The 21,922-nt window shown below is 48.1% G+C and overlaps 1 protein-coding gene across 1 annotated transcript in view; it reads right to left on the bottom strand.

The window, feature by feature from the left end:
- Positions 1-21,922, bottom strand: part of FASN (fatty acid synthase) — a 63,672-nt gene that overhangs the window by 1,676 nt on the left and 40,074 nt on the right. The window contains exons 23-41 of the mRNA XM_089771853.1: positions 21,719-21,883; positions 21,391-21,509; positions 21,117-21,271; positions 20,500-20,703; positions 19,012-19,162; positions 18,130-18,308; positions 17,463-17,582; positions 17,200-17,322; positions 15,401-15,624; positions 14,974-15,175; positions 13,876-14,027; positions 13,226-13,317; positions 12,905-13,056; positions 8,232-8,474; positions 4,837-5,025; positions 2,588-2,815; positions 1,967-2,187; positions 1,341-1,439; positions 982-1,233 (exon numbers count right to left, since the gene is read on the bottom strand). Of these exons, the coding sequence (XP_089627979.1) occupies positions 982-1,233; positions 1,341-1,439; positions 1,967-2,187; positions 2,588-2,815; positions 4,837-5,025; positions 8,232-8,474; positions 12,905-13,056; positions 13,226-13,317; positions 13,876-14,027; positions 14,974-15,175; positions 15,401-15,624; positions 17,200-17,322; positions 17,463-17,582; positions 18,130-18,308; positions 19,012-19,162; positions 20,500-20,703; positions 21,117-21,271; positions 21,391-21,509; positions 21,719-21,883 (3,270 nt within the window). The remainder of the gene's footprint in view (positions 1-981; positions 1,234-1,340; positions 1,440-1,966; positions 2,188-2,587; positions 2,816-4,836; positions 5,026-8,231; positions 8,475-12,904; positions 13,057-13,225; positions 13,318-13,875; positions 14,028-14,973; positions 15,176-15,400; positions 15,625-17,199; positions 17,323-17,462; positions 17,583-18,129; positions 18,309-19,011; positions 19,163-20,499; positions 20,704-21,116; positions 21,272-21,390; positions 21,510-21,718; positions 21,884-21,922) is intronic.

The raw sequence follows: 21,922 nt of genomic DNA, 5'->3' as shown, positions 1-21,922 counted from the left end.
CTAGATTGGCAAAGACAACAAAAGAAGAGAATTTTATATGCAGAATTCTAAAGCACTTTAGTTCCATATTCTTGCTGCCTCAGCTCCAAGACATGAAAGTCTGAGTGAGGCTGAAGGTCTCTTGCTTCTGACACGTTCTGTTCTGACTCTATACTTTATTAATTTCAATGCTTTGATGTGTGCACTGTGGAGGGCAGGGCATAGGGGATAACGCGGGCCCCAGTAGAAGTGGATCCATTCTCCCCCCCCCCCCCCATCAGCAAGGAAGCTGGTGTAGCAAGGTATGGGGGGGAAAATGGAAATCCTGTCACAATGATGGCTATATTATGGATCATCTCTTGGGAGTGGGAACACAACCAACAAACTTTCCTTAAATGCATGCTAAAAGTCATATCACACCACACCACCACACAGGAGGGGAAGGGAAGAGCATCTAGGTTGTAACAAGAAAGAAGGAAGGAAGGAGTAAGGTTATTTTTAAGTCGGATCAATAAATTCCTTTCTGCTCCCTGCTGTCTTAGGTTATATATCAAGGGAGGATCATTTTTAAACATGAATGCACAAAAGGTGAAAAAGCAAAGGGTGTTTTAAACGGCCTCTGCTTCAACCCTTGCTCTACTGATTTGTTTGCAGACTAGTATTTCTTCAGAGCAGATTATTTCCTGTACAGATGTGCAAGAGTGCAGTTTGAGATCCATAGGAATTAGCAGTAGAAAAAACTATAGATCACTGTTAGGAATCGCTTCAAACTTGGAGAACTTTAGAACCTCAGCCTCCTTTGAGGCTGACATTGGCCTAGAACAGAGCAGCCTCCTCTTCCTGTTGTTTTCTGGGGACTCTTCAATTACCAGGAAGAGCCAGAGTTGCATGTTTATTGCCTCCTCTAAGACAAAGTATTTTTTGACGAGGGCAGGAATATGGCTTCCTGCCACCTCTCTTCCCTCCCCATCAAATAGGAAAATGCAGCCTCCTTCAACTAACCTCAGAGAGCTTGTAATCTCCACCCAGGCCTTCTTCATACTCGCTGTGGGTCTTTGCCCTCAGTAGTGTCACATTCCCATGATACTTTGACTCTGGCACATACTTGTCGGCAGCCTTCAGTTTGTAGTAAAAGGAAGCAGCAGCAAAGCGGAGAGCTTCACGATTGATGTTTTTGTGGCTCTGTGTTATCAAATCCACAGCAGCATTGACACGAGCTTCCAGGTCTTGCAGAGGCAGAAGAGTCTCCAGCAACTGTAGATGGCAAAGAACAATTTACTGCTAGCGGAGGTGCAGCTACCAGCTTCTTCTTGTGGGCAAGAAGCATTTTCCTGTAGCAATAGTGAGTGGAGGAACATTACCTTGTTGTATTCCGTGCCTGTGAACTGCTGGACGAAGGCACACAACGCTTCAGTCTCTGCCTCAGCCTCATTCCCCGGGGTCAGCTTGGCTCGGTAGCTCTGGGAGAGAGAATGTGTCACTAGTACAGAAAGGGAAATTTTTTGCTCATTCGGTAAGATCCATAGCATGGGGCTCTGTGCTTGACACAAGTGACTGAAAAGCTTGGGAAAAATCTAAATAGGAGAAGAAACCCAGAAGCCACAAGAGAGAATACAAGTGATGTCCGATGGACTTCGCTGGGGAACTGGCCAATTGGCAAGACTTGGGAGCCCTTTGAGAGCTTTAGGCGAGGCAGAAGGGAGGATACAGGCGAGCTGGGGGGCCTGGTCAGCTTAGGACCCTTTTTTGCAGCACAACAGGTTGAATCTTCAGCACCGTGAAACACACAGGCTAGTTCCACCATTTATTATAGGACATCTGAATCAGCCCTTGTGTCCCAGCCTGCCAGCTCCTGGAGCACAGCTGCTGTTCTGCAGTCACCTACATCTCTGACCCTTTCTTTAAATGGCTCAAGTCCCATGAATCATGAGCACTGGAGAGAGGCAGAATAGTCTCTGGAAAGAGGATCCTCCCCAGAGTCTCTTACCTGAGTATATGCTGCCACAAATGAGTGGGACCCATCAAACAGGAAGAGGCTGTTGTGTGAATGGGAGGGGTTTTGCTGAGTTTGCAGCTGGGAGCACATTTCAAAGGCCACGCAGGCTCCAAAGGAGTATCCGGCAATGCGATAGGGTCCCTCGGGCTGCACTTGCTTTATACAGTCAATGTAATAGGCAGCCAGGCTCTGGATACTGTCCAGGGGAGCAGCTAGAAAGAGGAAGCAAGTCCGGGAGTTAGGAGCAGGTTGAAATCAGACAGCGAGTGACGAAGCTGCAAAGAAACACTCAGCTTTCCAAACACGTCTTTCGAGCGAGATACTGACGAGGGTTAAATCACAATTTCTGACCAAACAAGCCATCGTGCCCCACCCGCAGCTCTCTGGCACACAGGCATCCCTGCGATAGCGCACGTTCACATTCAGGCACCTGCGACAGACACGGATAGTTCTTCCCCATTTCACTTGGGAGGTGCGTGCCATTTCCAAGTGGACTCGGTCATGGGTCACTGGCGCTCGGAGCTGTGTGCGTGTCAGGCACGAAGCCCCGCTCCACGACAGCGAAAGCTGCCAAGCGAGGTTTAAAGTCAAGACGAAGAAAGAGGCAGATACCTTTTGTGCACTGGAGCCCATAGCTAGGCATGCTGAGTCTGGAGGCGAGGGAGTGGAAAACGGTGATGGACCCTTCGATGGGGTGAATGAGGAAGAGAGGGCGCTCTGTGCTCTGTACCTCATTGAGCCGGGTGACTGTTGGCCCTTCTGGGTTCACCAGCAGGTTGCTCAAATCCAATTCAGGGTGATCAGCCTGGCCAGCTTTCATCAGAAGGGATGGTTTCAACTCTGTCAAGGAAAGCACATCAGGAGAAGCCAGCTATAGCCAGGGTCTGATTAGTGGGGCAGGTAGCATAGCCCTCAGGGCAATGGAGGATCATCTGGACTAGCCTCTTGCTCACCAGATCATTACCTGGTGTAGTGGGGTGGACTGGCTGCCCACTGAGCCGGAGGTGGAGGAACCTCTCCGGGAGCCATTTTGGGCACAGCCTAGCCCCGCGCCCTCACCTGACTGGAAGGCAAGGGGCGCGGCTAGGACTATAAGAACTCTGCCAGGGAGCTCAGTCAGGGCCCAGCCTCTGAGGGAGACAGAGGCCTGCCCAGAGCTCCTGGATGATGAGGCTGAGACCTGGCCCGGGCCTCCCATAGCTGCCTTCCCTCAGGCCAGTGAAGGCTTCCCTGCCCGGGCCGTCAAGGCCTGGCCAAGCCGGCCAGCAGGGTGACCCTCTGACCCAGAGGATCCCGGGGCTCTGCTGGGGCCTGGCGATTCTGAGGACCTGCCTGAGCCGGAGGTCCTGTTCGAGCCCTGATGCTGGCGGACACCCGGGGACCCTGAGGTCTTGCCTGATCCAGAGGACCTGCCAACTCCTGGGGACCCTGAGAGCTTGCTGGAGCTGGGGGACTGGGTTAAACCCTGATGCCCACCTGAACCCTGGGGCCTTGTGAACCTGCTGGATGCTGCAGAGCTCCAACCCACCAAGGCCTGGATTGGGCCACCCCGACCCTGCTGGGACGACACCACCCTCAACTCCCTGGCTGACCTGCTGGAGACACAGGTACCTGTGAAGGGGGAGATGGGAAGAGGCCCAGGGAGTAGCACTACTAGCAGCCCTAGGCCAGCACGTTGCGGGCTGGAGCCTCTGCTGAGCCAGTTGCAGCTGCCCTGCTGCATCCAGGGCCCTGGGCCAGGGCGCAGTGGAGTGGGTGGGCCTGTGCCCCCCCCCGCCACCCACCTACTGGGTGGCAGTCTCCCCCTTGCCACTGCTGCAGATGCGCTGCCTGCCCTGCTCCTGAACAAGGATCTCTAAAACCTGTGTGTTTGCTGCCCCGCCTTGCTCCAGGGCCTATATACTGCGTTTGCCGCCTACTGTGTTTTGGTGCCTTGCCCTGCCCCAAGGCCTGGGCTTACTTACTGTGGGTGGTTACTGCCCGGCCAGGACAGAGGCCGGGCCTCTTAAAGGGGCAGGACAAGGACAGCTGCCCTGCCCAGAACTGTGAGCTGAGACACTTGAGTCTATATTGAACTTCTTCCCCTCTGGCCTGGACCTGAAGCAAGGCCGAGCACGTGAACTATTGCCTCTCACCCCGACCTGAAGCAAGGCCGGCTACAGACTTACTGACGGACTATTTTACATCGCGGCTGTGTAGTGGGGCGGACTGGCCGCCCACTGAGCCAGAGGCGGAGAAACCCCTCTGGGAGCCGAACCGGCTTACACATGGCAATGAGAAATCCATGCTGAAATTCAGGCTTGGTGCTTCAGAGGTGTTGTTCTGCCAGTACCTGGAGAAAGGGGGACTCCGAAGGGATACTGCCTCTTCTCCTGCAAGCCTGGCTTTGGATTTTGGTGTTCTCTCTGCATTCCTGCCTGTGTCTTTCCCTGGCTATGCTGCTGCTGCTGCTGCTAATGGCTAGCTCATGGTTCAGGCTATTTGACACTAGCTCTCTGCACCTGCACTGCTGACTATCCAGGGAGAACGGGAGAGCTGACAGCTGTTTTGGGATCTGGCAGCAGAGAAATGAGTATAGGAGACAAAATAAGCTTCTTCTCTGGGCTTGGGTCTTCTCCTAGGGACTTTTCCCTCCCCTCCCCACAAGTGGCTGGGCCAATCCACCAAGGGAGCACAGCTCTAAGCAGCAGTGCTATGCCCACTTGTGACTGACAGTACTACCAGTTCACCCCAGTCCCCATATCACTAGGGGGCTCTCACCATTACACATTGAAAGACAGCTTGGGCACAGGTCTACGGACCCCACTGGCTAGTCTAGTGATCCCAGTTCCCCCCAGACCAGATTCAGATGACATACGTACCCTCTGCTGTTGCAGACTTGGAGGAGAGTTCTCGCAGTTTGTTAATGGTGAGCAGTCGAATTTCTCTCATAGTCATGACGATATCGTAGTCCCTCTCCAGGGTCTGCCGCACCTCTACTCCCATCAGGGAGTCCAAGCCCAGGTCTGCCAGAGAGCTCTCAGCATTCAGACTGCTCACGTCACGGACACCTGATGTGTGAAAGACAGACAGATGCCCTACTACCCTTTGGACTGTTCCTGCTACTCACCATGTTTGTTATGGCACGGCTGGGCAGCAAGGCCAAGCAAGTGTTGTGCTAGGCACTGTACAAGAAGAGCAGCAGTTGACCTCTCCTCCAAAGAGCTTATCCTCTAAATAGGCAAGACAGGAGAGAAGGGCTATAACACCCCAGCAGAGGATAATGCTGGTGCCATGATTTGTAATTCTCACTATTTGTAGGCTTATTTCAGAAGAGAAGAGATCAGAGTGGGAAGAAAAGGGAGAGGGTGAGGGGCAGGTGTAGAACAAAGCTGAGATGAAGACATGGGGGAGGGATGGCACAAACAGCCATTCAGCACAAAGCAGAAAAAAGTTCAGTCAAAACTGTAGAAAGTTTTATGAACATCTTAAGGCCCCAAGAATCTTGTTCCAGCTGCTTTGCCCCTTCACCATCTTGGAACAATTTCTCTTCTTCAGCACCTGCCAGGGCTCCATCTGTACCATAAGCTACTCCCTCAAACCTCTTTCTGAGCAGCACCATGCACTTCCTGAGGTTCACTCATCATTACCTCTGGGCAAACTTCTCTCAAAAGTATATCGCTCTTTTGTCTAAGTTCTCCTGCCTTCCTGGATAGTCACCAAAAATACCGACTAGAAGGTGGTAGCGTTTGTTAATGGCATCACCCACGCTATGCTAAGTTCCAAAAGAGGTACCTCAGGTAAAACAAGTTGATTTGAATTAAACAATGGACAACAGAGCCAAATCTAAAGAGGCTTGATGCTAATTTTACAGATCACCAGGGAAACTCAAGTATTGATTAGAGGAGCCAACTTGTCAGCATGTTGGTGAAATACCCTAATCATTGCAGATACAACTCCCTGGTTTCCCCAAGTCACCCCCTCACTGGTGTTCTACAACTTTCACAAAGTCCCCTCCAGTTCACCCTGTACAGAGAGACCCTGGACTCGGCCTTTGGACGAGCTGTCAGTTTGCACAATAGCGCAGGCCACCGTAGCTAGATCAGTTCTAGCCAAACAGCATCCAGAGTTAAACATTTTGTTCCTGGCAAGCTCACAGCCAGAGCCCAACTTCGAGCTCATCTAATTTAAGATAATAGCCTAGACCCAGCATAATCTGGGTTCAGGTTCGGACATGGGACTGAAACCACTGTCGCTGTGGCACTGATGGGCACAGTTCCGCTGTCAATGGCTAGAGGGCAGACACTCACTCTCCTGAACCCTTTTTACTGTTTACACCGCTGAGCATTCAGAGTCCAAGACCAGAACCATTGGATCATCTAGTCTGACCTAGCACAGGCCACACAACTCCCTAAACAATTCCTAGAGCAGATCTTTAGAAACACATCCAAACTTAACTTTTCAATCAGCAGCAATGGAGGCTACAGCCCTTGGTAGGTTCTAATGGTTAGTCTCACTGTTGGAAATGTACACCTTATTTCCAGGCTGAAAAGGACTTTGCTTCAACTTCCAGACAATAGATTGTTACAGTTTGAGCCCATTATTAAAATATCTCCCCACTGTGTCGATACTTACAGACCAACCAAGTCATCCCTTAACTGTCTCTCTGGTAAACCATATACATTAAGCTCTTTGAATCTATCACTATAAGGCATGTTTTCTAATCCTTTAATTATTCTTAAGGCTCTTCTCTGAACTCTCTGCAATTTATCAACATTCCTCCTGAACTGTGGGCACCACATTCCAACAGTGGTTGCACCAGTGCCAAATACAGAGGTCAAATAATCTTCCTACTCGTACTCAAAATTCTGACGTACACACCTGAGGATCACATTAGCTCTTTTAGCCACAGCATGATGCAGGAAGCTCACCTTTAGCTGCCTATTCACCATGACTCCCATATCTTTTTCAGAGTCACGGCTTCTCAGGATAAGTTCTCCATCCTGCACATATGGGTCTACAATTTTGTTCTGAGATGCATACACGTAGCCATATTAAACCAAGTTGGTTAGCACACATTGGGACTTCAAATACCAGTTCTCTTTCCAGTTCTATTCAATGCATGCATGCAACCACTAAGTAAACTTGCCAGACAGCACAGACACACATGCCAGGAACATGCACATAGCTACAGCTCTCTTCTTACCCTTCACCACACACAACAAACAGTATCAGCTTGAATAAAAACAGCAGTTTGAACAGGAATCCAAGCAAATCAAGGGGAAAACTCCGAAGACTTCAGCCACCATCTTTTGGTTAAAGGCGGACACCACAAGTTGTTCAATTTAGCCTGTGGTGCTCCTGCAATCCTAACAGGTGCTACAGTCTCACATAGCAACATCCATAAGTAACATTTCTACCCCTCCAGTTGGCTAGTACCACTATCATCTCCACCTCCTTCAAATCCTGCTTAACTATGACCTTGGTGTCCTCTTCCGCTTGTGCATCTGGATCCTTGCTAATTCCTCCCACATATGCCTCTGTTGTTCCCAACTACTCAAATTGGTCTGCTCTCCTTTCTCTTTGGATTCACTAACTCAGCTCCATGAGCCTTCCTTTCAGTCTGCCAAAGAGATCTTCCTCTTCAGTCACGTTCCCTCTCCCTTGTATTTTTGCATTTGCTCCTCCTCTGCATTCACCACCTCACTTTTAAGGGTTTTCATAACCTGCCCATATCACTGACCTGATTTCCACACAATCCTGCTCCCTTGTGTTCTACCCACACTTGTCAGCTGCTGCTTCTGTTGTCTTCATGCACTCCCAACCCAATGCCTTCTTGCACAACTCCTCCCACATGACCTAGTACGGCTTTCCAGGCACCTGTCAGACATACCCACCATACCACTCCTAAAACCAAACAAACATCTGTTCCAGGAGCATCTATCTGTTCCAAGATACTGTTGCCTGTATCTTGATAGTGTGAAGTCTTGGGATCTGAGGTCTAGCCTTCAATTTGTGTGGTTTTTTCTTATTGTGAAGTTTCTGTGCACATTCACAATGTTCCAAAACCAAACAGTGATACAAGCAGCACTCCTACAGCTCTGTAGGTAAGAGATGCTTACAGAGAGTGTCAATAGAAACTCCTGGACCAGAGCAGGCTGCACACCTGCGCTTAGTTCCCTTCTGACAGTGGCTGGCATCAATTCTTCCTACAGCAGAGTAAGACATGGCTTCTAGAATTCAGATCATGTTTGTAATTATTAATGATCTAATTTACCGAGAATGTGGGCAACAGCCTCTACTAGGTCCCGCTGGCCGCTTCCTTCATTCCTCACTGAGACCTTCTCTGCCAGAACAAAGCTAGACATGACAGGACGAGGCTGATTCAGGAAGCGGTCCAGAACCTCCAGGCATGAGCTGAGTCGCTGGGGAAGAGTTCCACCAACCACAGTGTCGTTACTGCCCATTGTCTCCAAGACAACACCCACATCACCAATGGCGCCCCACTGCACAGCCAAGCCTGCAAAAGAAAGCAGAAGAGAGAACACATATTAAACGACTAACTGGAGCACATGGCAGCAGGTGTCCTCATTCACCTGAAGATCTGGACAGAGGGTCAGAATCTGGCAGGAATATGGGCAAATATAGAAGGGAAAAATCTAACCGACACCACCGAAGTCTCAGAGGGGTAGTTGTGCTAGTCTGTAACTTTAAACACAAACAAGTAGTCTTAAAAAATGTGTGTTGTATCATGAACTTTCAAGGGCAAAACCCACTTCACAGGACTCAAGATCATCTCATCTGAAGTGGGTTTTGCCTAAGAAAGCTCATGATACCTCTGTGGTGGTGTATGGGGAATATTAAAAAACGAGCTAATAATTCCAGTTGTTCCCTTGTCTATGAAATAAATACATTTTCATGGCAGTTGAAATAGAAGTGGGTCGGAGATCTGCTGAAAGCCTCTGGGTAAGGATAAAAAGGAACGGTGATGTCATGGTAAGGGTCTATTATAGAATGCCTAACCAGGAAGAAGAGGAGGTGGATGAGGCGGTTTAAAAACAAACAAACAAACAAACTAACAATAGTCTAAAGCACAGGACCTGGCCTGGGGACTTCAGCTATTAAGTTATCTGTCGGGAAAATGATATTGTCCAACAAATTCTTGGAATTCATTGGAGACTTTTTTATTGCTGAAGGGAGAAGAGGCACTTCTAGAGTTGATTTTGACAAACAGGGAGGTACTGGTTTATAATTTGAAGGTGGAAGGCAGCTTGAGTGAAAGTGATCATGAACATTTATTTCATGATTCGAAAGAATAGAAAGGGGGGAGGAGGAGAATCAGAGTAAAGACAAAGTCAAGAAGGGAGATTTTAGCATCCTCCGAGAACTAGTAGATAAGATCGGATTGAAAGCAAGTCTAAGGGAAAAAGTTCAGGACAGTTGGCAGTTTTCAAAGAGCTATTACTGAGAATACAAGAGCAAAACTATACCAATGCACAGGAAAAACAGGAAGTAGGATACGAAACAACCCTGGCTTAAATTGGAGCTCTTCAACGATGTACAACTCAAGTAAGTTATACAAGAAGTGGAAGCTAGATCAAATTATGATGAAGATAAAAAACTTCCCCAAAACCACGCACAAAAACCCAAGAAACCAGTCAGTCAGAAAGACGAGGGCACAAACTGAGATTAAATTAGCTACAGACATATTTTACCAATACATTAGAAACATGAGGGAGATGAAGGACAAAATGATCTGGATGAACTAGAGAAATGGTCTGAAGTAAACACTGTGAAATTCAGTAAGGATAAATGCAAAGTACTGACTGCACAGGAGGTAATGCAGAAAGATCTGGGGGTCATAGTTTACCCTAAGCTAAATACGAGTCAGTGTAACACTGATGCAAAAAAAGGCATCAGTTTGGGATATATTAGTCAGAGTATCAAATAAGACACAAGTAGTAATTCTTCTGCGCTACTCTCGACGGATTAGACCTCAACTAGAGTATTATGCCCAGTTCTGCGTGCCACACTTCAGGAAAGATGTGGACAAATTGGAGGTCCAGAGAAGAGCAACACAAATGATTATAGGCCTAGACATGACCTAAAAAGGAAAGATTGAAAGAACTGGGTTTGTTAGTTGTCTTTTCTAGGCTAATCTCAATATCTAAAAGGTTGTGAACGAGGAGGAGGGAGAATATTTTTCTCCTTAACCTCCAAGGACAGTACTAGAAGCAGTGGGCTTAAATTGCAACAAGGGAGGTTTAGGTTGGACATAAGGAAAAAGCTTCCTACCTGTCAGGCTGGTTAAACGCTGGAATAAATTGCCTAGGAGGTTACAAATATCTCCAATGATGGAGATTCTAAGAGCAGGCCAGACAAAACACCTGCCAGGGACGGTCCAGAAAATACACAATCCTGCCATGAGTGCAGGGGACAGGGCTAGATGACCTTTTAAGGTGCTTTCTACTCCTATGATTCTATGACAGGGTAGGTCCATTCCTTAGTGAGAAATGAAAAAGAAAAAAAAATGCAGCTATGCCTCGAGTATTAAGGAATCCGTTTTCATCAAAAAAGGTTAGCAGTGATCAGACTGCTAACACAGGGAATATCAGTGTAAATGGGATAGGATCGGAGACTAAAATAGGGAAAGAAGAAGTTAAGAATTACACAGACAAGATAGATGTCATCAAGTCCGCAGGGCAAGATGGGATACACTCTAGAATACTTAAGGAACTTGCTGAGCCATTAGCGATAATCTTTGGGAACTCATGAAGGATGGGAGATATAACAGAGGGCTAGAAAAAGGCAAATATAGTGCCTACCAACAAAAAGGGGCATAAGGACAACCCAGAGAATTATAGACCCATCATCTTAACTTGAGAATCAGGACAGAAAATTGAGCAAAAAATAAATCAATGTGCAAACACCTAGAAGACAAGGTAATAAGTAACAGTCAAAACAGATTTGTCATCAAGATCAAATTACAGGCAGTCCCCGGGTTACGTACAAGATAGGGACTGTAGGTTTGTTCTTAAGTTGAATCTGTATGTAAGTCGGAACTGGCGTCCAGATTCAGCCGCTGCTGAAACTGACCGCCAGTTCTGACTTACATACAGATTCAACTTAAGAACCCCAAGCTTCCCCAAGTCAGCTGCTGCTGAAACTGATGAGCGCTGATTCCAGGAAGCCTGGGGCAGAGCAACTCTGCCTCGGGCTTCCTGTAGTCAGCGCTGGTCAGTTTCAGCAGCGGCTGACTTGGGGACACCTGGGGCAGAGCAGCTGGGTTGCTCCAGTAGCACCCCTCGGCGCTACTGGACCAACCCAGCAGCACCCCAGCTGCTCTGCCCCAGGCGTCCCAGCAGCAGCTCAATCAGGACCTGGGGCAGAGCATCTGGGGTGCTGCCGGGTTGGTCCAGTAGCGCCCAGAGCGGGTGCTGCAGGACCAATCCACAGCGCCCCAGCTGCTCTGCTCCAGGGTCCAAAACAAAAGCCTGGTCTGCTGGGGGGGAGGCACACTATCCGCGCCCCCCCCCCCCCAGCAGACCAGGGACACAGGGAGTAGAGCAGCAGCGGCAGCAGGGTGCCGCGCCTCTGAGGCTTTGCTATGGCAAAGTCTCAGAGGCGCGGGACCCCTCCCCCCCACGGCTGCGGCTTCAGTCCCGGTGCCTGTGGTCTGCAGGGGCACCGGAGCAGCTTACGAACGGGGCTCTCACACCCCGGAGCTCGCAGGTAGCAATCTGCTACCTCGACCTCCGGGGCGAGAAAGCCCCGTTCGTAAGTGCGGATCCGACATAAGTCGGATCCGTGTAAGTCGGGGACTGCCTGTACATCAAACCAACCTAGTCTCTCTCGTTGACAGCCCTTGTGCATAGTAGGGAAAATTGTAGATATGATAGATCTTCACTTTAGCAAGGCTTTTGATACTGTCTTACATAAACTTCTTATAAACCAGGGGCAATTGCCTAGATGAACCTGCTTTAAGGTGGGTTAACAAGAGGTTGGAAAAACCATTCTCCAGAGTAGTTATAAATGGTCTAACAGTCAATCTATGCACTCAGTATGGCCTCAGTCCCAAAGGTGTCAGTTCTACATCTGATCCTACTCAATGTTTTCTTCAGTGATTTGGAATGGCATAAAGTGTATGCTTAAACACTCTGTGGATAGTCCCAAGCTGGGAGGAGCTGCAAGCATTTTGGGGCAAGAGGATTTACATTAAAAATGATCTTGGCAAACTGAGAAATAGCCTGAAATGAACAGGATGAAATTCAATATGGACAATGCATTACACTTAGAAAGGAATAATCAATTGCACAATACACAAAGGGAAATGCCTGGCTAAGAGAGTACTGTAGAAAGGAATTGGGGAATTATTGTGGATCAGAGGAAAAAAGCAACTATTATTCTGGTATGTAATAACAGGAGTGTTGTAAGCAAGACGCAGGAAGTAATTCTGCTCTACTCCAGCTGAGTGCTGAGCATTGTGTCCAGTTCTGGGCACTGCAGTTTGGGAAATATGTGGACAAATTGAAGAAAATCCAGGAGAGCAATGACATTGATTAGAAGCCTGGAAAACATGATGTAGGAGGAAAAGAGATTAGCCTTCACTGTAACAGTAGTTCAGCACTGGCACAAGTGACATACCCGGATTATGGAATCCCCAACACTGGAAGCTTTTAAGAACAATTTAGAAACACCGGTCAGGAATGATCCCATAATATTTAATCCTGTCTCACTTCAGGGGGTTGGTCTAGATGACCTATCAAGGTCCTTGCCCAGCCCATGTTTCTACGACTCCATGCTGACAATCCAGTACATTAGGCATGTGGGACCTAGAGAATGAGGCGGGACAGGGAGTTCTGAGCGGTCAGTGCATGAGCTAGCTGAATATGCATTTTCTTCCGGCTGTTGGAGTAGCCATAGTCTGTAGACGGGGTCCTGCATTATTACCTGGGAGCCCATCATGTCGTCGCTGCTCACAGATGCGCTCCATGGTAGAGTTGGCAAAACCATAGTTACTCTGCCCGACATTTCCTCTTCCACAGCTTATAGAGGAAAAAGCAACAAAATGGTCCAGATCTGGACACTTTTCACGACTCACCCTGGGAATTGGAGAGAAGAAAAGTGATACATGATAAAGTAACAACTTGTTGTAAAAGGATCATTCCCTTCCCCCTCCCTTGTGCCAGTAAAAAGTAGAGATCTTTCAGAGTATTATTGGCCGCCAGCCCCATGCAAGCGCCCCACATTTCTCTCTCCTGTGACACCTACCTGTCCAGATGAAGGGTGCCTGCATACTTGGGTTTGCTGACATCATGGAAGGATTCTGGAGACTGATTCTCTAGCATGGCATCTTTAAGGACCTATGGGAGACAACAAACAACATCAGTGTCTCTGCTCAGGATGATCTAACCCTGCAGCAATTTCAACTTCAAAATATGCAATAAGCAGATTCTCCATTAAGTTCTGGAACAAGAGACCCAGCCAAGCTCTTTCAGAGCGCTTCTCTGTACAAAGATGCTGGAGAGGCACAGAAAGGGCACGCCGCCTACATGTTTACACGGTGAAGCAGAATTACTACTAAGAACAAGATAATCTTTTAGCTGAATGCAGTAACCTCCTTCCAGCCTCAACGAGAAGTCGTCATGTTCTTCTGTCTCTAGGCCTCCCCACTACCATGGTCATCCTCAACTACAAAGTGCAGGAGAGGCCTTTTTTGGCCCCAGAGGTCACTATGAGCTGAACGTACTGTCTCTGTAGTGCCTCTGACCAGGGGAGCAAGAGTTCAGATGGAGGAAGTGAAAGAGCAGCTCCATGTTACCAGGGCGATCCCGGTCACCTGCACTTTGAAAGGCAAAGTCACCCAGAAGGCCCTTTGGCAGCTGCTCTGACCTTTGCGTTCCAGTATTTTTGTCACTCACCATGGCCAAGTTGAAGATGCCCCCAATTGGTCCAAGCTGTGAAGCTTCTTCTATTAAGTGCTGTGTTCCCTCTAAAGTCCCAACATCACTGGTGGATACCAGGACCTGGACTCCCATCTCCCTCCACTCTCTGACTCGTTTAGCTTGGTAACCTGAAAAAAGAGTCTAGTTTGAGATCCATTATTCCAGCCACTCTGCCCTGGTGAAGCTCTGTTCCCTGGACGTTTTATGGCCACACCAGGCTGTTGCAAAGACGTCTCCGTTACGTATTCAGGTTATATTTGCCCTAAGACCAACCACAACATTTCAACTGAGGCATCAGATCGTCTTGTGGTTGCAGACGGATTCAGTGTTCACTCAGGATTAAATGGATGACACTCAGTTCTTTTCCCCAACAGTCATCCGGTAACTGTGTGACCCCAGACACGCAATTTGCCCATCTTAACGATGAAGGCAACACCCCCTCTTCTAAATGCAGAGCAGACTGGCTGGAGCTGTTACTTAAAGTGCAGCCCACTTTCCTTGTGGCCAAGTGTAGCCATAGATCACACAGAATCAGTTCTCTAAAAGAGATCTAGTGACTTTCATTATGGCTTTGGCATTGGACTCTTCCACATCTCCGGTCCCACCACTCTCTGGCAGCAGTGTGAGCTCTTTTTCTAGGCAAGGCTGTAAATTTGGCTTTGGCTCCATACAAAGGCATAGCTGGTGCTTTGCAGATGCAAGATGGCAGGATACCATTAAGGAAAGGTTTTGAAAAGAGGGGATTTATTTGGGGGCTTGAGTAAGGACAGCATCAGTAGAATGGAAAGGTGGAAGCCAGACTGTACAGGTAGATGGGGGAGGATGGGAAGGGGAAGATGGGAAAGGATGAGCGCATGTATTAACAAAGGAGGAATAGGCAGCAAGAAGAGAAAAAATCCCCTGAAGAAATGCAACGGCAAAGGAAATAGCGTGGTTTTCCGGGGAGCTGGATAATCTAAGGGACATGGGAATGGAGCTCTCCTACAATCTGAAACATCAGCCACAGGAGCAATCGTGAGACCACAGTTCCTGGACTCCATTCTGCCCACCCCATATTTTAGGTTCTCCACTCACCAGATCGGATGCCGGAACGAGAGGTCAGTACAAGCTTCTGAGCGCCTCTCTCAACCAGCCACTGAGCCAATTCCAGCCCAAAGCCACCTAGGCCTCCTGTGATGATGTAGGACTTGGTAGGTGGGCAGGACGTTCGGGAGATGGCAGAGAGTCTGACTGGCTCCATCTTTCTCACAGGAAATTCCTTCTCTTCCTCACAGACCTTCCAACACAGACAACACATAAGGAGGAGAAAATACATGCACATACCCCACTCCCACTACAGAAGTTACTTTTCCTCATTCAAGGTCATACTACTTTGGTTCTGAAATATTTCATGTGCCACCTGGCCAACTGTGCCTTTTTTTTGTATGCAGTTCATACCAACAGGATTCCTGGGTCAGAATGACAAAAGAAGAGAAGCCAAGGCCTACAGGTACCTCGTTACCTTGATCACAACTTTGCCAATGTGTTTTCCTTGTGCCATGAACCTGAAAGCAGCTTCTATCTCCTCTCTGTTGAAGATCGTAGTCCTCAGCGGTTTTACCACCCCATCTCTTATACCCTTCTTCAGCAGGTCTGACACCTCCTCCCACTCCTGGCTTCCCTCTTCAAATATGGCATCAAGCAGGATTCCATGAAATGCTACATTCTTCAGGAACAGGGCCATTCCTAGAAGAAGCAACTCTTGTCAAATCTCTTCACTTCCAAAACCATTTGCATGCCTCCATTCAAATCAGTCATATAGGAGTGTGATATACAACAGTCATGCGGCAATAGGGAAAAATAACTGCTTTATTAAGAGCTTATTTAATACTACCTGAGCAATGGTGCTCAGCAAGGACATGCTCAGCTCCACACACACAAACCACTGGCAAGGATGTTAGCTATAAGCATTTTTACATCAGGACAAAACTATAAATGGCTGATCAGTTATCTAGAGAGCAGAACTCTGCAGCAAACAAGAGCTGAACCATATAATGTAAGCAGGGAAAAGCACCATTAATCTTCTTGTCCATCTCTCCCTAGCAGATACTTTCAAAAGTTCTTGGTCTTGACATGTTATAAAAGACCCAAGCAATGGGGCTGCCACCACTTCCTGTAAGCAACTATCCCATACCTGATACAGCCCATCACCAGGAAGTTTTTCCTAATAGTTAGTCTGGGTTCCCTTTTCCTAATGCGTACACCCTGTACTACTGCCCTAAGTCATCCCACTCCACCCTCAATTCTTAGACTGTCCATGCATGTCATGATAACCAAGCTAACAGCCCTGTGATCACTTTGGTGGTTGTTTTTGGAGATCCAGCTAATTTGGCTCTCTTTTTGTAGCAATGACATGGCCATCACGGAGTTGAATGTTCCAGGGGCGATCTACACAATAGCTCCGTCACCTCCCTGCTCTGTGATGTCTATGCAATCCAAAATTTCGTCATCTTGTTACCATATCATATTGCTAACATGTCCAATCTCTTTGCATTATGGCTGCCCAGGATTTTCCCACACATTGGGTAGCAGCATTTGATTTCCACTCACCCCAGATGTTTTAGCTTCATTTTGCCAAGCTGAATTACATTGTAATTTTATGCTATGTTTCTACTGTCTCTAGGTCCCTTTGGAATATTTCTGTTCTCACTTGTGTTTGCAGTGCGTCCTAATTTAATTTAACATCATTCGTAAATTTCACTAATCTGCTGTTTACCATGTATAATGATCTTGAAGATCATTAGTTCAAGTCTTAACATTGGCCTTAACACATACACCAACTCTGTCAGTCAGAACCCTGTTTTTATTGCTTCTAATGCAGTAGTGCCCACAGGATCCTGATTGGGGCTGGTTGTGCTAGTCCCTGCCTTAAAGAGCTTACAGTGCAAATATAATAATGAGATAAATGGATCCACGCATACAGGAGAGCTGCACTGTAGAGAGAGTTAGGGTTAGTGTGATATGGCCATTGCTTATCCCACTAGTTGCCTAACCACGGTTAAGTGCTTTAGGCGTCGTGGCATAGGCTGGTTTTAAAAGCAGAGAACTGAAGGATAACCGAGTGGCTTTACACATTTATGGAGAGCTTCTTCCTGTAAGAAACACAGCACAGGCATTTGCAGGAAGGGGCTTGTTGGAAAACAAATGATAAGTGTCAGTGATGAATGTACTATTGCAAAGTTAATGGGTTTGTGGGTCCACAAGCCTTTTAAAGTTATTGTCCAGCTAAAACCAGACATTTCCTGATGCCATATGACTTACCAAGTGGGCTGTTGTTGGACAGATCATATTTGCCTATTTCCAAGAAGCGTCCATGTCGAGCAAGGCAACGTAGGCTGGCTTGGAGCTTTTCTTCTGCCAAGGAGTTTAATACCAGGTTGACCCCTACAAGGGAGGAGTAACAGCATTTAGCATGTTCATTCCTGGCAAAAGTCTGACCTTCTGTGACCTTTTCTCACTGATATTCTAGCCACCATCTCGCTAACTCTACCACCCTTCTGCTACCCCCTGTTCCTTGGACTCACCTTTCCCCTTGGTGACCCGCAGTACGTGTTGCTCAAAGGAGGTATTTCTAGAGCTGGCAAAGCTGTTGGCATCCAGCTGAGGGAATCTTGCCTGGAGATACTCGCGCTTCTCAACAGAACCTGACAACAAAGGAGCCTTTTATTGTCCTGAAACATAGCACACCTTGGCTCAAACAGCAAGAGTCTCCCTGCCCTCTGCTAATGGGGTTAGCTCTCCGATGCCCATAACAGAGCTCTGAGACTGGACACCTGCAGAGCCTCTGGACCAGGGGAGGTTGTAGCTATGGCTTTGTTCCTGTTAGCAAGCTAAAGATGGCTGTGTTACAGCAAGGGCCAAACCAAGTCAAACTTTCTTGATCACATTTCAGAGACGCTTCTGTATCTAAAGCCAAAGGGCCTTATTTTCTTCTCATCCCCTTGTAATGGGGATGTCACTCGAGTCACTCAAGTGGCGCTCGTTAAATGAAAGTAGCATGGTGCCATGCAGAGACGGGGTTTGTGCATGTGTTTGCAGTGGGGAGGAAAGGGGCAGATTTTGTCATGGGGCCAGCAGCTGCATTCATCTCCTTTTCTAGGTGCTCTCAGAGTGGAAATGGACCAGGGTTAGCACAGACTGGCAGGAAACGGTGCAGAAGGGGATTCACAGAAACAGGACATCGGTTCTTACCCACAGTAGCAAAGACACGGCAGCCCATGCTCAGCGCAATAGCAATGGCTGCCTGGCCCACGCCCCCCGAGCCGGAATGAATGAGCACACTCTCGCCCTTCCGCATGCCGCCACGCACAATTAACGCATAGTAAGCAGTGGCATAGACCACTGGCACGGAGGCTGCCTCCTCCAGAGTCCTAAAGAAAGAAAGAGACAGAGGTTTCAGTTCTGGAGGAAACAACTCCCTGTGTCTGAGGCAGAACATGAGACTGCTCAGGCCCTCCAATCTGTAGGAAAAGCAGTGCGGTGCCTCTTTCCCCAGAACAGACGTGGGCCCTGCATGGACTCCCAGGGAACCTGCACCGCCAGCTGATGGCCCCACTCTGGTTCCTTGAAAGAGTCCTTGTAGTTTAGGGCCTGACAGCATCTCTGTTCATCCCCATGGAAACCGCCAGACTCCTCTGGCACAGGCAGCGAGCGGGGCGGGGGGAGCCTTATGACAAAGGAAGTATTCTTTGTGGAGGGCCTTTATTGCCCAGTCAGCCCAGAGGGCAGGGAATGCTGAGCCCAGCTCGGCTTTCAATACATCGACAGTCAGTCACAATTAGGCTCCTCCTGTGCACGCCCAAGCTACAGACACAGGGAGAGGCAAAGAGCCGAGCTTACTGGAGCTCACTAACAGCGCTTGGCTAGATACCCGGGTACTGACTCCAGTGTCTGCAGGGGCACTGATGTACTGAATGCAAAAAGTCAATACAGGACAGTCAGACTAGAGCCCTGCTACCACCTCCAAGCCCAGCTCCTTCCATTAACTCTTTCCTCGCCCCGTAACCATCCCCAAAGGAGGCTTCAGTTTCATTCAGGCAGCCAACACCTAGGAAACGTGGAACCAAGACCTACCAGGCCTCTGGCACCTCCCACAAAAACCTCTGGTCAGAGTCCACCACAGTAGCCAGTCCTTTGGCTGGGAGCAATCCCATCACCCTTTTTCCAGAAGCATCCCGTCCTGAGAATTCCATTCCCAGCATGCACTGCTGCAGAGCCCAGTTACCTGAGAAAGGGATACAATTATTGCAATAAAATTGCTCTTGTAAAATCCTTTGGGTCAAGTATTCACCATCAGAACCATCTCTCTGGAGTTGGAATTGGGGAGAGAATGAGGAGGGCAACTCCATCTCCAGATCCTGGGATTAGCGTCCCACTTGCGTGGCTTTTTAAGCCGAGTGGCTTATTTTCTCTTTCTACAGACTCTTCAAACTGAGAAGCGCTGCCAGTCACAGCTCTGGGAAAAGCTGAACTCCCCACATCTCAATGTCTATTCTCAGTACTATCGTTTTAACCTCTAGCTCTTTCAAGAAACTGCACTGAAATCTCATCTTGTTTGCAGGGTTTTTTCCCTTGTCTCTGAAAAACCCAAACAAACATTAGGTCCTTCAGACAAACTGGAAGTCGGTCACTTGACCTATAGGCAAGCAAGATTCACACCAAGACTCTGATTTATGCAACGAATAGGCATGTGTAGGGTGGCTAGACTAGGTTGGGGACACATTCTCGCTCTAGTTAAGTCATCTAACAAACAACTGCCACCAACACCGCTCTATTTCTTCACCCCTTCAGAAGTGCTTTGCAGACAGAATACTGCCTATGATTAGCTCCATTTTACAGGTGGGGAAGCCAAGACACTGAGTGCTGAAGTGACTCTTTCAAAGGCCAGAGGCAGTCTAGCTAACACGAGTGGAGGACTGAGCTAGGAACTCTCAGATTAGGGATGTAAGTGACTAATTGACTAGCCAATAAGCAATAGCTTATTAACTAGCTGACGCACACTATTTGCATCCCCCCACCACACCACCTTGCTGCCTATAAAAGCTGGTTCCCTCAAGCTCCGCGGGAGGGGGCAGGGGCGTGGCAGCGGCATTCTACATTTTGAAGGTGGAACACCGCATGGCCCTTCCGCCCTTGAGTTCCAGCCGGTGCTTCCTACATTTCAAAGTGGAAGTGCCCTTATCAACTAATTGATGGAAATTCCATTGACTATTCAATTAATCTAATTTTAACATCCCTATCCCAGATTCTAATCTTGGTTCCTATACTCAGTCCTTTTGGGGTTTTGGGCAAGTCACTTCATCTCCAACTCAGTTTCCCTTTTTTCTCACCTCCTACGTATTCGGTGAGCATTAAAATAGTACCATATAAATGCAAAAGGGTGTTAGCACTGCAGGAGTGCCTGGCCCCCCTTTCTGTGTTCACACTGGGCCTCTGGTTGCCAAAGAAAAAAAGGCTGATTTACATCCAATGTCCTAGTAAAAAACTGCAATGCGCTCATCAGACTTGCAAACATATATACATAATTTTAGTTGTGGAAATGGCACAAACTCCCCAATTCACCTGGGATGGCATCTGGAGGGAGCTTCCCTGTGGCCAGCATAATGTCGCGGAAATTAAGAGATGCATAATAGACCCTGCAGAGTTGGATGTTGGGACTGGTCGTGCGGAAGTGGCGAAGTGGAGAGGCAATCCAGCGAAGGGATGAGAGGTCCCCACGAGTCAGCACATTCACATAAGCATAGTCGGTCATCTCTTGAGGCTGGGCTGCAGAACAAGGAGAAGCCAGTGACTCCGAGGGGAGAGCGCTTTACCCATATTTCAGTTGATGGAGCAGGTTCCTTGTGTGGCAAGAATAGCACCCATACTATGGTGACAGACGAGCCACGCAGGAGTGAGAGGAAAGCTGCCGTTTCTACTTAGCCAGTTCCTACCATTCACTCCACCCAAGACCTTCCTCACCCTGCAATCTCCCAAGCGCTACAAAACAGAGCATTCTACCTGGTAACATCGGCACATGCCTCTGTCCTGGAATAGGGAGAGAGAGAGTCCATGGGTATAAGTGCATAAGAGGAGTAATTCCTTGGGCCAGTGAATGATCAAAGCAGCTCCTCAAATCTCACTCAGATCTGTGGGAGGAAATGTTGACCAATGACCATCAGGCCCTGCTCATAAGTCACCTTGCTGCAACAGAAAATGTTTGAAGGAGCCCCACTCTCCGTCACGATAGACATTCATCACCAGGTCTCCCTGCAGAATTTTCTGCATCTCCATGGCAGAAGGGCTGGTCGGAGGGACAGACGAGGACGAATGCAGGTTGGAAACAAACAGGCATCTAGAGAGCAAACGAACATTCAATCCACGTTTGTCACATGAGTTGCTTACCTGTTGTGTGTTGAAGCTGGTGGAAGATCACTTCCTCTCCAGCAGTAACTAAACACTGGATTTTTGTACCTGATCCTGTGGCCCCTTGGTTCCTGGCGTAGACAGTTCACCATTCCCACAACTCCTGAATGCCCACAGCTGGTAGCAGTCAGCCACACAGGCTGCTCAGATGTATCAGCTAAGATCACCTACAAGAGAAATCCCAGCCAGCTCAGACAAGGAAAGGGTTCTTACTTCTGTAAGGGATGGCTTGAAGGAAACGCAATGGTTTCTCTATATGCAGTGCAAGAACTTCATGAAGTATCAACACCTGGGTTTTCAAGGCTTCTTGTCTACTGTATGAAAGGCCTGGAAACAGGACAGACATGTAGCCAACTCCATACACAAGAATTCTCACCTTTAAAGATTCCACCCACTTGTAATGGGTCTCATCTACGGGCAGGAAAAGAGGGATCTTGGCAGAAGCCTGCCGGCGGCACAGGAAGATGGCAGAGCCAAAAAAGGATCTTTTCACAGCAACCAGATTCAATGAGGCCTTGCTAAATAAATCCTCCCATTCTGCCTGCCAAAGCAAGAAACATGAAAACTATTGGCAAACAGA

This window comes from Pelodiscus sinensis, chromosome 20 (genome assembly GCF_052426305.1).
Source record: "Pelodiscus sinensis isolate ZL-2025 chromosome 20, ASM5242630v1, whole genome shotgun sequence".
NCBI lineage: Eukaryota > Metazoa > Chordata > Testudines > Trionychidae > Pelodiscus > Pelodiscus sinensis.
Note: the sequence above shows the minus strand (reverse complement) of the source record. Positions and strands in the feature narration are given on the sequence as shown.